Source organism: Panicum virgatum, chromosome 6K, assembly GCF_016808335.1.
Source record: "Panicum virgatum strain AP13 chromosome 6K, P.virgatum_v5, whole genome shotgun sequence".
NCBI classification, from domain to species: Eukaryota; Viridiplantae; Streptophyta; class Magnoliopsida; order Poales; family Poaceae; genus Panicum; species Panicum virgatum.
The window spans coordinates 4,120,207-4,137,251 of NC_053141.1; the positions used below are offsets into that span (position 1 = coordinate 4,120,207).

At 44.5% G+C, this 17,045-nt stretch overlaps 2 protein-coding genes across 2 annotated transcripts; one reads left to right on the forward strand and one right to left on the reverse strand.

The window, feature by feature from the left end:
- Positions 1-701: 701 nt before the first annotated feature.
- Positions 702-7,018, reverse strand: LOC120711329. The gene is made up of 16 exons (XM_039996815.1): positions 6,630-7,018; positions 6,433-6,530; positions 5,373-5,529; positions 5,162-5,300; positions 4,865-4,958; positions 4,575-4,706; positions 4,326-4,426; positions 4,129-4,242; positions 3,688-3,905; positions 3,143-3,199; positions 2,884-3,065; positions 2,662-2,785; positions 2,490-2,545; positions 1,893-2,038; positions 1,615-1,788; positions 702-1,499 (listed from the first exon to the last, which is right to left on the reverse strand). Exons 1-16 carry the CDS (start codon positions 6,917-6,919, stop codon positions 1,215-1,217), a joined length of 2,367 nt encoding a protein of 788 aa, XP_039852749.1. The 5' UTR covers positions 6,920-7,018; the 3' UTR covers positions 702-1,214.
- A 5,933-nt stretch (positions 7,019-12,951) lies between these two features.
- On the forward strand, positions 12,952-17,028 carry LOC120711330 (E3 ubiquitin-protein ligase RGLG4-like). Its single transcript, XM_039996816.1, has 11 exons — positions 12,952-13,448; positions 14,652-14,736; positions 14,827-14,967; positions 15,078-15,191; positions 15,348-15,445; positions 15,534-15,613; positions 15,705-15,810; positions 15,914-16,041; positions 16,148-16,286; positions 16,442-16,498; positions 16,624-17,028. The coding sequence occupies exons 1-11, from the start codon at positions 12,993-12,995 to the stop codon at positions 16,708-16,710; spliced, it is 1,491 nt and encodes a 496-aa protein (XP_039852750.1). The 5' UTR covers positions 12,952-12,992; the 3' UTR covers positions 16,711-17,028.
- The last annotated feature ends 17 nt before the right edge of the window (positions 17,029-17,045 follow it).

The window sequence follows — 17,045 nt, forward strand, 5'->3', positions numbered from 1 at the left end:
GCAGGTGGGCCCTGCTGGCCGCGCATGGCCTGGCCCACCACCCGCCTTGGCGCTTTGCGTCGCGTTGCTCTGGGAAGTCAAAATTAGGCGAGTCAAAGGTGGGCACCGCCCGCCATCGTACTGCCGGCGTCCAGTGTACACTCTTGTTTGTACCAGCAAGCGGGCGCCGACATCTTTTTTCCTTTCGATTTCTTAAAAAAGAGCATACGATGAGCTATTTAAATTTGTGAATGCAAAAATGCACTTCGAAGTTAAATAGTTGATGAACCTAGGTTACACATCCTTACAAGTTTAGGGACCGTCAATGCATTTTAAGTGGGATGCGCGTCTGCAATAAAACCTAGTATAAGATAATCTCAAACAAGTAGGTACTATTTGGCAGGGTTCCTAGAGTAGCTTCTAGACTGAATTCATGAGAAGCTATGCCAAACAATTTTTCCGAGAAAAGTAATTCTATGCTGATTCTATGAAATGATTCTCTGAAACGAACCAAGGAGCTGGGAGCTAGAAAAAAAATAGGTCCTTCTGATTCACTTCTCACATTGGATCTATTTTTATAAAGTTAATCTCAGAAAATAATAAAGAATAACTTTCAGATAGTGCATCACTTCCCTCAAAGAAACAAGAATCAAAATTAATTGGAGCTCTACCAAACTGGCTGGAGAATGAGAGATGGCGCAAAAAGAGAGAAAAAGAAGGAATTGAGGAAAATAAATAAATAAACTGTTCATTCACTTATGGATGGAACACACCAGCGGGGGATCATATATCTAATATCATCTAACATCCTGTGACTGTTGCTATAGCAGTGGGCTAAATCTAAAGTCCCAGAAAGTAGGAACAACCTCCTACTTAAAAATTAAAATGTAAAGAATAACTCCTACTTATAAAAAATAAGGATCCTGAAATGCTGGAGTTGCTATTAAGGCTCACTGGCAACCCGGTCACCCTGATCATGAGCACACAAATGGTAGCGCTGTTCCCTTGCTTTTATCGGGACAGATTTTCCAGGTTCCGTCCTAATTTCCACAGATCTCGACTGAAATGTTCCATGTGGGTACAAAAACTATGCAACGTGTCAGGCTGTTCCTTTCCACACCGACAAGAGCCTCCATCACGAATACCTCCAGCGATGTACGTAGCGGCAAACGGTGGTGCGTCCATGACATGACACATACCCAGAAAAAAAGAATCAAATCGGAACCGATAGTGAGCTAGTCCAAAGAGACGTTGATCTTGAGGCTGGACTCGGTGCTGATGGTCTCCTTGTTGGTGGCACCGGCGGGGTGATCGCCGCACTTTAGCCGCAGCCTCAGGTGCACGGGCCTCATCACCACCAGGTCCCTCACGTCACCGCCACGGCTCCCCATCAGGAGCTCCACGCCCGCATGCTCCTCACGGAGCTGGCAGCCCATGATCCGCTTCACCAGCTCTTTCTGATCCGCATGATTGCCGACCGTCCTCGCAAGCTTCAGGTACAGCGCAGCAGAGGCCACCAGCTGCAAATCGTACGCGATAGTGCGATGTGTTTGATCCTCATTGTGGTATGATGGAAGTGCGTAGGAATGATTAGTTTTCTTATTTTTTTTCTTTTTGCTTCAGATGATACTGTACCTCGCATGTCCCCGGGCTGACGTTAACCGCGCAGGTGAACTGCACTCTTCGCTGATCTTGGTAGCTTTGATCAGCAGATTTATCGTCACCCCCATGTGCACTAGTAGGTTCCTCGGCGACTTCAGAGAAGGCTAGGTTGTCCAGCTCGTCGTACCACTGCTGTGCGATCCCAACCTGATGGCATGTGTGTCCACATGAAGGATTAGGCATTTGCCGACTAGATTTGCACTTAAACTATTAGGAAAAATCACGATGCCCTCGGCGGCAGTGCTTTTTACCTTTTCCGTTGCCGTGTCTGGTCCATCAGAACCAGAAATCTCAGCACCAGATCCCCTCACCTGGCGCCAGATACAATTCTCAGCCAAAGGTGCAGCAAGTTCAGTGTCAGCTGGAATGTCTATGTAGACCGTGATATTGCATCTTCCTGTTAAATTGGACCCCTCCGGTTACAAAGCTTTCTTACATGAATAACATACTACAGAGCAATGCCCACTAAGTCAGAAAACAAAGAGTTCTTAAGATTATGCATTAGAATATCTTACAGTAATTTTCATGATTATTTCTAGTGTTGTGATCATTTAATTCATGAAGTTCTTTAGTTATGCAGTTGCACTATACAAATAAAGATAGCTCCTTTGTAACTCTATTGTTAAATCACAATAAAAGAATTTAAGGAAAGAAATATAAATCTTAGAAGGCATTCTGTAAGGAGGAGCTAGCAATATCGGTTCCTCTAGATAGAAGGCGATCTGTACCACAGTCATGCAGACAACACAATCATGAAATGATTGCACCATCTCAAGGAAAAAAGAGGAGGGGAATGGTATATCCAACAATTGCAGGTAGACATCACACGAATGCAATGTAAAAATTACCAGGAAGCACGTCTACTTGACGGACATGCTCTTGAAATTGTTCAGTTGAACGTCCCCTGCAAATTCAAGGTAATGAGAAAGAAATGTTAGAACATTTAAAAGGAAGGCAGGCTTTTGTCATCCCTTAATCAGCAAAGTCAATTCTATGCGTGATAGAGAATCAGCAGCTCACCAGGTTGATACTCTCTCGAGATTGCAAACAGACCAATATGGCAATCCCAGAACCTCACAGTTAGAGAAATTAATCGTTGAGGTAATCTTGGTATCGAAGTTGTGCTTCAGAACCCTTTGACCATCTTCAAACAAAAGAGAAAAATTGGAAATTTGGAATAAACTTTTATATGATTTGACACACAAAAAAAAAGCCTCAATATCAAACAAATTATATATCAACCTGTATCGCTGAAGATAATGTAATTATGAAATCTTGAGACTGACGATACAAGCTCCTTGCCAGTGACCTTCTCCAATGAATCACAAGGTTCCTTAGCACCTGATGGCCGATTCATGTGTATATCCTTAAGAAGGGCAAACCTCTCATTTATAGTTTGCTGATATGACTCTATTACTTCAGCTCTACCTTCACACAACCTTAGCTCAGTGAGCGAGGAAAAATAAGTCTTAGCATATATAACAAAAGAAGCCATGCTAACCTTCCAATATCCTGCTTTTCGCCGGTTGATATTCTCAGGATCCATGGACTTTCAAAGCTACAAAATAGCAAGTCGAGTAAGAAGAATTACTAATGACTCTATAACCAGATCGTATTTACCCCCAGGGAACCAGCCAAAGTTGACTGTTGGCATACTGTGCCCGTATGCAATATCAAAACTAAAATATAGCATGAAGCCATGAATCACCATTAACATTGTTTGAACACTAATGGAAAATGCAGTCAGTTTCACTAATATGTGCTTTGTCCCTCGTATAAACCAAAAGAATGGACAAATAGTATTTCGACCTCAATATCAGTACCAACATAAATTTGTGAATAAGGTTGAATTTCAGAAATGTATAGCATATCAAGCCCAAAACCAAATTGGGTCAAGGTCAACATAGGAAGGGTTGAGAAAAAAAAGGTGCGTGAGATAGATCAGGCTTCAGATTAAACAGCTATTGTAGCATTACGCCATGAGAGTAAGTTAATCAAATCGGCATCTAAAAGGTCAAGATGTAGGGTATGAAAAGAGGCATCTACCTGCGGTCTGCAACTAATAAGTCATCCTCTGAAATGTGTATCAAATGCCATGGAAGTGTTACTGAATCTGCATCAAAATCTTGAATAGTTGGAGCAACTTCTTTTCTCAAACCAAGCTTATCTGTAATCCAGCCCCAGATACCATTGCTTTTATTAGACACTGGATAAATTGTTTCTAAAGTCCTCCTTCCCAAATCTGCTTTTCTAACAGCATGATTCTGCGAAAAGATTCAAAAAGGGACAAATCAGATAATTCTTTAATGTTGTAGATAGTCGTCAATCTTCACAATTAAGAATAACTAGACCCTGCAACTTCCATCTAAGAATTAGATATATATCCAAGCACCTTACTAGTTTTTATTGACCTAATATAAAATCAAAGAAGTGTGCGTTTATGTTGTCAAGAAGAATAGGCAAAAGCAAATCTGCTGTGGATAATACCTCTGAATCTACAATATATAGACAGTCTTCATCAGCATGATAAAATGATGAAGCTGGGCGTAAGAACTTGGCTGATTCAAACTCGCCATCCTCAAAGCCTGGGGAAGATCCAATCTGCAAAGGAAAAGAGCAAAAATTAATTAATCATCTTCACATAATACAACTGCAGTCCAAGTTACACAGCAAGCCATGCTTACACAATCTAAAATCATCCCATTGCTGTTGCTAATGATGATCCTATGATGGTTACTGTCAGAGATAAAAATACGATCCCCATCTTCATCAACTGATACGCATGCTGCAGTACATTAAATTAAGTATTACCACATCTGGATGGAAAAAACCAAAGATATAGTTTATTGCAATATGCAATATATCCATATATTTAGGGTGCACGCTGATCTTTAAGTAATAAGTTACATGAAGGAATAGCTGCAACTGGGTACCTGGGTGGTTAAGTAACAAGTTTCTGAAGGAACCAACATATGGCTCTCTGATAACCTCTTCTTTCTGCCAAGAAACTCTTGATAGAACATTTCCAGAAGGTTCTTCTTTCAACACACTAAGTTCTTCTATGGCTGCATTCAGAAAGGTTCAACGTTTAAGAAATATTATCAAATATGGAGGATACCAACGTTTCAAGCAAATCGCAGTGAAGCTAAAGTGGTTGGCAAAAATAGACAAGAAAATAGCATTTATAGCATCAAGAGTATAGAAAATGTTGTTCAGATTTTACCCTTAATCATCAGATCAGGCTCCTCAACACACTTTGTGAATAGCATAGGGTCCTTAGAACCTTCAAATAGCAAGTAGCAAGCACCATTTGTCATCTGAACACTCATCAAAGGACATTTTTTGTTTTAAAAAAGTATTTTATATAGTAGCCAAAATGCATAAAAGAAATATAAAATAGATCTTCAATGCTTATATGGAGAATTGGAGATGGTATCCTACATAGAATGTGCTTAGTGATAAAGAAAACTTCAGCAAATTTCTCTTCTAATGTGACAATTGACATGGGTGTGAGCCTCACATTGGAGAAGTCTTTGTGTAAGATCAAGATAGGGAATGCAGTATACTCCATCACTATCATATGGACTGCTTGGCTTTGAGCAGCAAAGGAAGAAATATCACTCCCAAGTTGCACGGCAAAAACATTCAGGTGTGGATACCTAAAAGGGCGGAGATTAGAAAAGTTCAAGATTGCAGTCGAGTATAAAGCTGGCAAGTTTATATACAACTACCTCTGTTGCAGATATTTCAATCTCTCAAATGCAACTGAATGATTGCTGTTGCTGTTTAATGTTCCACAAGATTGGTATAAAAGAATAAGATATATTCCTTCTTGATTCAAGTTCCTCCAAATGCCATTCATGGCGTTCAACCAACAGTGATTTTGTCCTGCGCCACAAAAATACATGTAAGGGTTAAAAGATAGCAATAACCCCTGGAAAAATACCATTACATTAAAACTTATTGTTCACATGTAGAAATAGCCACAACTATCATATTATGTAATTTGCATCAGATACAAGTCCACTTAATCTTCAAAAAATAATATAGAACATTTTATCATGTCCAAGGTGTGGTTCTGGCAGATTTTAGTTCCCTGTATGTATTTACTTGCTGTTTGCCTGTGCATTCTACTAGATTTTCAATAAAAAATATTACCTTCGTCCCAAAATATAACAACTTTTAACTTGGTCAAAGTCAAACATTTTCATCTTTGACCAATAATATCTCCAAAAAAAATAATTACTTTTAAATAGAAAATGTTACATGTTGTGATAGTTGGTTTCATTATGAATAAACTGATATCACTTTTATGTTGTCAATCTTTATAGTTTTTTTACCATCAACAGTCAAAGTTTAAAAGATCTGACTTTAAGAAAACCTAAAAATAGCTATATTCTGGACAGAGGTAGTATTTACAGTTATTAGTTATCGGCTCTAGAAATTGAATTGCATATATAGTTAAGCCACAAAGATGTCACAAAAGTACAAATGACATAAAACTCCTGCAGTATTCCAATTTCCAACCGTCAGAAACATCATTGAAAAGAATCCACCCATCTCTGCATTGTTGGGACACGAAAATTGCAAAGAACATAACTCCTACATAACCAGCATGCCAAATAGGGAGCCGTAACCACGCTAATGCTCAACAGTAGTGAAAAAAGCTGGGTCTGCTTCCATAACAAACAATGACAGCGTACAGCAGCAACGAGATAAGTTCCAGTTGAAATGGTAGTTTTGCCCGGCCCTAACTATGAGCACAGAGCACAAAAGCGGTCGTATAATTACCTTCAAGCTCCCCAAACGCCGACTTGATGAAGTCCACGATCTCAGATCGCGAGGCAGCAGTGGCGGTGCTAGTGCTTGCCGTGACAGGGTTCTCAGAGCTGGACAGAATGGCTGCTTCGTTAAACAGTCGCCAGCAGAGCCAGCACTTCGGGAGAATAGAAGAAGCTAGCGAGGAGCAGTTGCGCGGGCATCTCCACCTGGAAGCAGCGTTCTGCGCCGCCCTGGTAGCCATAGCAGCCGCATGCTGCCGCCGAGGGAACCGGGGGCGCGGGTGGGAGGCGGGCCAGGCGGAGCGGCCGCGGCCGCCGCCTCCTCCACCATCTCCAGAGGGGTGGCTCGGCCCGGGCGGCGCGCCCAGCGAGGATGGAGCGGGCGAGGGATCGGAGGAGACGAGCCGGCGAGGGAGAATCGCGGCGGCGGCGGCGGGGCCAGCGCGGTGGCGCCTGAGGCGCCGCAGCAGCGCCGCGGCGGCCGAAGCCTGCGCCATCGCGTTGGCGGCACGTCGACCTCGTCAACTTGGTCGGAGGCGGCGGCAGCGCGAGGGAGGGAGTGGAGTGGGCTCGGCAGCGGCGGCGGGCGGCGCGGCGGCGGGCGGCGCGGCGGGAGGGAGGCGGAGGTAGGGTGAGTGGGTGGGGAACGAATTGATGGCAAGTCGAGTTGGTTTGCTTTGGATGGGCCGAATTTTGGGCCGCATGGGCCTATATGGGCTTTCTTTCAGTTGAGAAAGATGGGCCGCGGCCCGCGGACCGCATCCGAATCCGAATCCGAATCCAGTGAGCTCAGTGTTGCTGTCGTCTTTATAATTTACAAAGTAAAATAAAATGAACTCAGGGTTGTTGTATTTGTATCACTATAGCATATTGATCTTATACTCTTAAAGTACACATGTGGCTCCAAAAATTGTCATTGACTCTTGGTTTGAAAGATCCAGCTATATAATTTCCTCTTTTCTTTAATTTTTCTTTCCTTTTCTTGTTGCCTTTTTTTTGCCTTTTTATAGACGCACTTTATCCTCCGATTAATACATATGACGGGTAGGAGTAACCCCCCTTCTATTCTCCCAAAACAATGTCAAACCTAATAATTCTTTTTAAAAAAATACAGTACAGATACAGACACTCACAACATACACCCACACTCACTTCTATGAATAATCTCTTGAACAAACCGTCAAACTTTGTATCTTTCAACCAAGCCTTTGGTTTGATCGATATATAGATGCATGAAGTGCGAACCGTCAAACTGAAGAATCTTGATACGATTGGCTCCTTCTAGAATAGCTTGAGAGGGGGGGGGTATTTCCAAACATTGAACTTATGCACCTCCTTTCAAAAGCTACCATTAATTCCTTCCACGAGCAGTGACCACAGCACAGGGTGGACATTTGACATTTTTTGCGCCTTCTTTATTGCTTTATCATGTATACAAAATGTCCTATGAAGAACCCTATTCTCCACTGTGGCCTACGCATGGGACTATGACCAATGCGCATAATATTGGCTTTATTTGATGAATGGGAAGACAAAATTCAAGTATACGTTGTGGAAAAATATTCGGCGCAAATCACCTGATCGGTGGAAACATGAAACCCCCTTCAAAAATTATAGTTGCAAATATCCAAAAGATATCAAATGATGCACATCATTAGATGTACTATTTGTCAAAAGTTGAGACGCAAACTCAATCTACAAAAACTCAAACAAAAATGACAAACTCAAGATGCATAAGGCACCAGAAGACAATTTTGTCTGGTAGCGCACTTGCATATGAAATTTGTTATTTTCATATGAATTTTTACAAAATGATTTTGCATCTCAACTTTTGATACAGAGTACATCTAATGATGCACTATGGATGTACATCATTTGATATTTTTTAGATACTTACAATTATAATTTTTGAAGAGGTTTTCACGTTTCCAACGAAAAGGTGGTTTCCACCTACTCCATCCGTTGCAAAATGTAGGTCGTTTTGACTTTTCTAAATTCATAGTATTTGCTAAACATCTAGATATAACGACCTACATTTTGGAACGGATGGAGTAATATTTTTCCGTAAGTTGTTGGCAAATTTCTCCACTGTGGGACCATGGACAGTGCTGTATCCACACTTTTACCACATGGAGGAAATCCTCAACATTTCATATTGTGGAACACTGTGAAATACTGTAGCAAAGGTTGACGTGGAAAACATATAAAAACCAGATTTGCAGGGGTGCTGCCAGGAAAATTCAGAAGCGGGTCCCAGCCGACTTACTCGTACCGCGAGTCAAAAATTCAATTTTGGATGGACAATAAGTTCAGCAGCCTTAGTTAGTTGGGAGTTTTTTTTTTGCTAAAAAATGCATGAGAGCTACGCTTCTTTGTATTAAGATAAAAGAAAACGGTTCCGAGTTACACTTCGCGTCACAGCTTCATGCGCTAGCCCACCTTTTGCTAGATTATATAATAAAAGTCAGGGCCAAAGGACACAACACACAAAACGACTGCTCACTAACTAAACAACCTAGCTTCGTCGCAGGGTGATCAAGCCAGCAAAAGCAGCTTGCGCCTTCTCGGCATCACCGCGCCTGGGAACAACTCCTTCGTGGCCTTGAAATATTTGGGTTGGAGCCCAAGTCGATAGTCTTTCTCAAACTTCTTGTCGGGCGTAGCCAGCATTGCCATCTGGTCCATCCTCTGCATAAGGAGGACCTCCCCTCGCTTGAAGGCTGGCACCCGAGATCCCGCCCTCATCCTAATGCGCAGCCATTCTCTTCGTCTTGGTCTCGCAGCATTGTCTGAGTCGGTTGGGAGTAAGTTCGGATATTGATGCATTTCGTTGTTTGGACTACAAATTAAGGAACACGGCCAAAATGCTGAAGAGTTGGAGCGCTAAGCAGGTAGGCGCGGTTCGCCTGCAATTGGCAATCGCAAAGGAGATTGTTTTCAGACTTGATGCAGCGCAAGACATCAAAACTTTGGCGCCGCATGTGCTTGCCTTGCGGCGGAAAGCTAAGCTCTGTTCCCTGGGCCTTGCGTCGCTACAAAGCACCTTGGTCAGACAGCACGCGCGGATCACTTACCTGGCCGAGGGGGGCGCCAACACAAAGTTCTTCCACCCACAAGCTTGTCACAGGAACCGGAAAGGTCATATTCCTAAACTGAAAACTGGGGTTACCGTGCTATTCAGAGATGAGGAGATGGCCAAAGCGGTTTTTGAGCACTTTGACTCCATGTTGGGTACTCCAGGGCAACAACATAATCTAATCAATTTTGAGGAACTGGGATTGCCTTCTCTGCAAGGGCATTTATTTGATCATTGCTTTAGCGAGGAAGAGGTTTGGCAAGCAATCAAAAATATGCCTACTGACAGGGCGCCTGGACCTGACGGTTTCACGGGCTTTTTCTACAAAACGGCGTGGCCGGTGATTAAAGAGGACATCATGCGCGCCTTTCAAGCAATCTGGTCGCTTGATGGTAGGAGCTTCTACTTGGTGAACCAGGCTTATATGATTCTTTTGCGAAAGAAAAAGGATGCTTCCTCTATCGGTGATTTTAGACCAATCAGCTTGATACACAGCTTTGCTAGGCTGCTTACCATGGTGCTAGCTCGCCGGCTCGCGCCACACATGAATGGTCTTGTCAAATATAATCAGAGTGCATTCATTCAGACCAGGCTCATCCATGAGAACTATAAAGCGGTTCAGCTCTCAGCTAAACTACTACATCGCAGCAAAATACCTTCAGCTCTCATTAAGATTGATATTGCTAAAGCATTTGACACAGTCAATTGGCGATTCCTCCTCGGCCTGCTTCAACATCTTGGTTTCTCTATGCGTTGGATTGACTGGATATCTCTGATCTTATACACTGCCAGCACAAAGATTATTTTGAATGGGACACCAGGAAGAAGAATTTATCATGCCAGAGGCTTGCGTCAGGGAGACCCGTTATCCCCACTGTTGTTCGTTCTGGTGATGGAAGCCTTGAACACCCTCTTCGCTCTGGCTGATAGCAGGCATCTCCTAAGGTCGTTACATCCTAAGATCACCGACAGGGCTTTCTTGTATGCAGACGATGTTGTGATCTTCCTCACGCCGGACCAGCAGGATCTGACTCTCACAAGAGAAATTCTGGAAATCTTTGCCGGCGCGTCTGGCCTCAAGACAAACGCGGCCAAATGTATGGTTTTACCAATACAGTGCAATTTGGAGGCAACGGTTTCGCTCCTCACCCACTTCCCTGGCAAGATTGATCCTTTTCCCATCCACTACCTTGGCATCCCGCTAGGTTTGAGGAAGTTGAGTAGGGTAGCGCTTCAGCCGTTGATTGATAAGGTCGCCAGTAGGCTACCTGCTTGGAAGGCCAATCTACTAAGCCACGCAGGGAGAACTGTACTCATCAAAAGCACACTATCGGCCATTCCTACTCACACGGCACTCGCTATTAGCCTATCTCCTTGGGCCATCAAGTGCATTGATGCTATCAGACGTGCTTTTTTGTGGAAAGGAGCTCGATCAACCATCGGGGGGCATTGTCTCCTTGCCTGGCCGAAGGTTTGTCACCCTCCGGAACTGGGGGGTTTAGGCATTACCGACATGCAGCACTTTGGTGACGCTTTGCGTATGCGGTGGTTATGGCTCAGAAGAACGGATGGTTCCCGTCCCTGGCACTCTCTGCCCAATGAACGGGACTCTGTGGTCGATGCCATGTTTCACGCCTCCACTTATATAGAATTAGGCGATGGTCGTAAGGCGTTATTCTGGGAGGATCGGTGGTTACAACGAAAATCAATAGCTGAGATTGCCCCATGTCTTTATGCATCGGTGGGATCCTAAGTAAAGAAGGTGAGAACTGTTGATCAAGCACTTATTGGGGACAGTTGGACCAGGGATATCTCTGGGGCACTAACAGTATAAGTTATTCTGGACTACTTGCTCATTTGGGATATGACACGGGGCGTCCAACTCTCTGAAGATAGAGCATACCGTCTATGCTGGAAATGGACTGCAGACAAGACCTTCTCCACAGCCTCAGCTTATCAAGCATTCTTCATTGGGCAGCACCCTGTGGAGGGTGCGAGGTTACTTCGCAAAGCGCGTGCACCACCCAAATGTAAATTCTTCATATGGCTGGTGTTGCACGACAAGTGTTGGACGGCCGCCTGGAGGAGAAGGCACGGGCTGCAGGATGATGATTCTTGCGCCCTCTGCGAACAATCACAAGAGACCATCGATCACTTGCTAATTAATTGCCCATTCTCCAGAGAGCTCTGGTTCAACTTACTCCGCAAGTTGGGTTGGGAGTCCGTTTCTCCCTCTGCTCACGAGCTTGGGCTGGTCACTTGGTGGACCGTTGCTAGAAAAAGTATTCATAAAGGGAACCGGCGGTGCTTCGACTCAGTGGTAATTCTGGTTTCTTGGATGTTGTGGAAGGAAAGAAATAATAGAACTTTTGAGTGCATTGTAAGATCGGTTTTAGAACTACTAGTGTGGGTGGTCAAGGAGATTGTAGCCTGGTTTCTTGCAGGGTTCCGTTGGCTTGAACCTGTGGTGTCGGCTCTAGGTAGAAGCCCGGGTCGCACATTATCTATCGTGTAATCGTGTATAGCTATGGTTTAGGTTGGTTTCCTTTCTCCGAAACCAACATGTAGGTTGTAATTTGCTTCTCTTCTTCTTAATGAAAAACGTATTCAGGCACGATCGCGAAAAAAGATTCACTTGGTAGTTTCGTTTCATCTTCTTCAAGTGCATCATCCGTTTGGAACTTTCAGGTTGTTGCTCTGATCGTGACTAGGAAGTTTCTAACTTTGTTCCCACAACCACTGTACGAAGCCAACTGATAAACTCCGATCCGATCCCTTTCTCCAAAGCTTCCCACTGGCCGCGAGACAGGATGACACGGCATGGTACATCCATCACGTGCACATCCAAACCGGCTGCGCCGCCACAGTTTCTCATGCAAGAATCTCGACGCAGCCCACGCCGCCTTTGCGACGGAACTTTCGACACCAACAATGGAGCGCATCAAAATGGTGACCAGCCGCAGGGGTTCGATCTGGGATGGGTCGGATATGTGCACAGTGATGGTGTGCACGTTTAGTAGGATTTTATGTAGGGAATAAATCAGGTGCAAACCAACCTGTTCGTGTAAACCGTGTAAATTTTAATTTGGGCCACCAGATCAACATCTAAAAGGCATTGAGATTGAATAATTTTACATTTAACCAGATCAACCTCTGTGTATGTAACCACTCAGTATGCACCGAGGATATGCAAGAGTTTCAATGGAAGTTTCATCAGAAATTTTATGATCACAGAATAGCATGTCACATCGGCAATGATGCTGACTTGACATTAGCATTACGAGGAGAGGCGAGGAAGAGTTTATGCAATAAGAGAAAAGTTTGGTTCCTATAAAACGAAACTACCAAATTTTTCAGTTTGATAACTGTGCATTAAGACTAGCCTTAACCTCTACGTCATCCGGACACCTCGCGATATCGACAGCACCGCTGGAGATGCTCCATCGAGGCTAAGCATCCATAAAGATGTTTCCTCCTCTCACTCTCCCATAGCAATGCTGCGACGACGAGCGACGAAAGGGCTCACGAAGTTTCATTGCAACTTCCCGATCGAAATCTCTTCCTTTCCATCGCAAAAGAATCAACTTTATCTTCTCCATCCCTGCCGTGCCATCCGCTTGCTCACTTGTTCTTCGCGTGCGCCGGTTCTCCGATCCTTTGCCAACTGCGGCGGCTTTTCTTTTCTGTTCGCTCCCTCGCATGTTACACGGCTGCCACCGGCGAGCGGCAGCCTCTACCGTCTTGGCCACCGCCGCCGGCGCATGGGCGGCGTCTTCGGCGCCCTGTTCGGCGGCGGCCACCGGCGCCCGGGCGGGAGGGCGCCGCCGGCCGCCCGGCACCGGGGCCTGGTCCAGCAGCCGTCTGCTGCGGCCTACGACGGCGGGCGCCGGAGGGCGGTGATCAGCAAGAAGTACTCGTACATACCCGACACCTTCACCTCGCTCGACCAGGTGCCCATCCACACAGCATAGCAGCTTCTTCTTTGGCATGATTCCTGCAATCCTGTTAGAAATTTCAGTGCAGAATAAGTTGAACAAGGCACTAGTTTTGACAAGGGAAAAGAACCTTTTGGGAATTTTGAAAAAAAAAAAGAACACGGGCGCGTCAAGATGAATCAAGCATGTGGCATGTCTGCACGATGTCTTTGTGCCATCCTCAAGGCCTCAACTTATTTGCAACTCGGCTCGCAGGCAGGGAAAAATTTTCCGGACAGAAAATCCGGTTTTTCGGAAAATTTTCCGTTTCCGGTGCTACCCGGAAAGTATTTTCTGGCCCAATTTCGGATTTTTCGGTTTCAAAATTCAAAAATTCAAAAAAAATCATTAAAACGAAAACCGGATTTTTCCGACCGGATTTCGTTGCTTTCCGGTCGGATTTCGGTGCTTTTCGGGCGGAAAAGATTGTTTTAGCAATGTAAAAAATATTTTGGTATATATGGTATTGCAAAAGAACTATTACACATGTATATATAATTTAAACACAAAATATCCATTCAAATTCCGTAAAAACAATATATCCCTCACATGACTAAACACATATAGATCCGTATATGAAATAGAAATGTAAACTCTTAATAAGTATCCCTCACATGACTAAACACATATAGATTCCGTAAAAATAATATATCCCTCACATGACTATTACACATATTGGGTTTATTTAGCAAAACATGTCATATATATGATCAGTTTGTATAACTTGGACAATGGACTTAGTATTGTATTATTGCAATGAACCTATGGCTTGTATGCTTGTATGACTAAGACAATGGACTTGGTATTGTATTATTGCAATGAACATATGGCTTGTATGCTTGTATGGACAATTTGGACATACATGTTTTAGGTGAATCCTATTAATATTTGGTGTGTGAAATATTTATTATGCTTTGTGAACTGTTATATATGCAAAATTAGACGAAGTGTTGTAAAATTTTTAATTTTTTCTCACTGATTTTACAATTTCCGATCACCAACAACATTTTCCGGTCGGAAAACACCGAAATCCGGTCGGAAAATGTCGAAAACCGAAATTTGAATTTCAAATCATTTTCCGATCGAAAAATCCGAAAAAAACCGGAAAACCAGAAATTTTCCGTTTCCGGAGCAGTCCGAAAAATGGTTTTCCGACGGAAAATTGATCCCTGCTCGCAGGTGGCAGCGGCGCTGCGGCAGCAGGGCCTGGAGTCGTCCAACCTCATCCTCGGCATAGACTTCACCAAGAGCAATGAGTGGACAGGTCGGTGAAGAAAAAGATGCATCCTGCAAAGCTTGTTTCGAACTTTCGATGATGCTGAGGATCTTTGGTTGGTTCGGCGTGTTCATTCAGGGAAGCAGTCGTTCGGCGGGCAGAGCCTGCACAGGCTTGGGGACACGCCCAACCCCTACGAGCAGGCCATCAGCATCATCGGCAAGACGCTGGCGCCGTTCGACGAGGACAACCTCATCCCCTGCTTCGGCTTCGGCGACGGTGAGCTCATCGAGAACACGGCTAATGGCAGGGATAATGCTAATTTCGTTTGATCTCATCAAGAACAGGCTCATTGATGGTCTACTGTTTCCTACACCTTCTTGTTGCAGCAACCACCCATGACTACAACGTGTTCAGCTTCCACCACGACAACTCCCCGTGCCACGGCTTCGAGGAGGTCCTGGCTTGCTACAGGAAGATCGTGCCGCACCTCAGGCTATCCGGTGATGATCAGATTCAATCCTCTGAACTTGCTCTCCAAAAAAAAAAAAGATTCAATCCTCTGAACAACTTGCTGCATTGTTTTGCTGTTGTTGTGGTAGCATTGCTAACCTCTCTCCTGATGCATTGGTTAATGTCATTGTCGCCTGCCATGGCAGGGCCGACGTCGTTTGCGCCGATCGTGGAGGCGGCCGTCGACATCGTCGACCGGAGCGGAGGGCAGTACCATGTTCTCGTCATAGTTGCAGACGGACAGGTGCTTGCATTATCATTGCATTATCAGAGAATCAATGGATCAGCCAGACTTGGATACTGACTCTGTTTAAAAAAATGATGCGATTCAGGTGACTAGGAGTGTTGACACGGGTGACAGCGATCTGAGCCCACAGGAGAAGAGGACAGTGGACTCCATTGTCATGGCAAGGTAGTACTAGGCGAGCTCATCAAGACATACACTTCCACAATGCCAGGTCTCTGAACTGTGAAAGCTTCTGAAACTTGGCTTCATCTCTCAGCTCCTATCCGCTGTCCATCATCCTGGTTGGGGTCGGGGATGGCCCGTGGGAGGACATGCAGAAGTTCGACGACAAGCTCCCCGCCCGCGACTTCGACAACTTCCAGGTGAAGTGAAGGATCCATCAGCGCCCACAGTCTGAAGATCTATGATAACAAAATTACCTTCACACCTCTTCTGTGATGTGATCCTTTCTCTCTCTGCATGCAGTTCGTGAACTTCACCTCGATCATGGCGAGGAGCACGACGGCGCAGCAGAAGGAGTCGGCGTTCGCGCTCGCCGCGCTCATGGAGGTCCCCATCCAGTACAAGGCCACCGTCGAGCTCGGCATCCTAGGGTAATGCAGGATGTGGCAAGCTAAGCATTGCTCTTGACCTGTTGCTAAGTTTGAAGCTTTCTGATCATAAACTTTCCCGATGGTGTCTGAATTGGCATGGATGCAGTCGGTCGACGGGGAACGCCAAGAGGGTTACGCCGGCGCCGCCGCCGCTGCCGCCTGCGCAGAGGCAGCCATCGTTGAGGAGGGGATCCAGCAACGTGAACGCCGGATCGGCACGGCCTGCAGAGCCGAGAGATGATCAGGTAACAACTATCAATACAGGACCAAGAAGACAGGACTGTCAAAAGTTTCTTCTGTTTCATAAAAAAAAAAGTTTCTTCTGTTCTGAGTTTGTGAATCTGCGGTCACTCTCACACATTGGAACAATGTCACAACGAATGCTCTCATGTCCCTGCAGGTGTGCCCAATCTGCCTGACCAATGCCAAGGATCTGGCATTTGGCTGTGGACACATGGTGAGGACAGATTCAGAGTCTCTGGTTCATAACAATGCAATGCAACAACCAACCTATAGAGTATCTGAAAAAAACATGCTTGCTAATGTTCTCGTTTTCTTTTGGGTTTTTTTTGCAAACAACAGTGTTGCAGGGAATGTGGGGAGAGCCTCACCAGATGCCCAATATGTCGACAGCCGATACGGTCCAAGCTGAGGCTATATTCGGGATGAATAATATGTTATGCTAAATCATACATAACTTAAATTGCTATAAGAAAAAAAAACATAGCTTAGGTGCCATAAGAAAACATGCCATGATCATGTACAGATATTCAAATGTGTACGAAAGGTGTCAAGGTCAGGTCCTCTTCGTCTCCAATTTGGATAAACAACCAAAGGTTCATTTGTGACTTGTGAGGAAGGGTTTATTAGTTTGCGAATTCTTCCATTTGTTTTTGTTTATGTCAAGTTAATTTGTACGCACATGTGCTAGAATGTGCATGGGCTGATTGTTAAAAACTTAAATGTGTCGATTCGTTGCATTGTCCAGATAAATCTTGGAAAAA

Bases quoted from the DNA above. Each gene is read 5' to 3' on its own strand.
- LOC120711329 (XM_039996815.1), bottom strand. From the start codon at position 6,919: ATGGCGCAGGCTTCGGCCGCCGCGGCGCTGCTGCGGCGCCTCAGGCGC. The intron at 4,959-5,161 runs GTGAGGCTCACA...ATGAGTGTTCAG, and splicing joins TACACAAAGACTTCTCCAAT to ATGACAAATGGTGCTTGCTA. The intron at 4,707-4,864 runs GTAAAATCTGAA...TTCTGAATGCAG, and splicing joins GCCTGATCTGATGATTAAGG to CCATAGAAGAACTTAGTGTG.
- LOC120711330 (XM_039996816.1), top strand. From the start codon at position 12,993: ATGCTGCGACGACGAGCGACGAAAGGGCTCACGAAGTTTCATTGCAAC. The intron at 15,446-15,533 runs GTGCTTGCATTA...GATGCGATTCAG, and splicing joins TCATAGTTGCAGACGGACAG to GTGACTAGGAGTGTTGACAC. The intron at 16,042-16,147 runs GTAATGCAGGAT...GCATGGATGCAG, and splicing joins GTCGAGCTCGGCATCCTAGG to TCGGTCGACGGGGAACGCCA.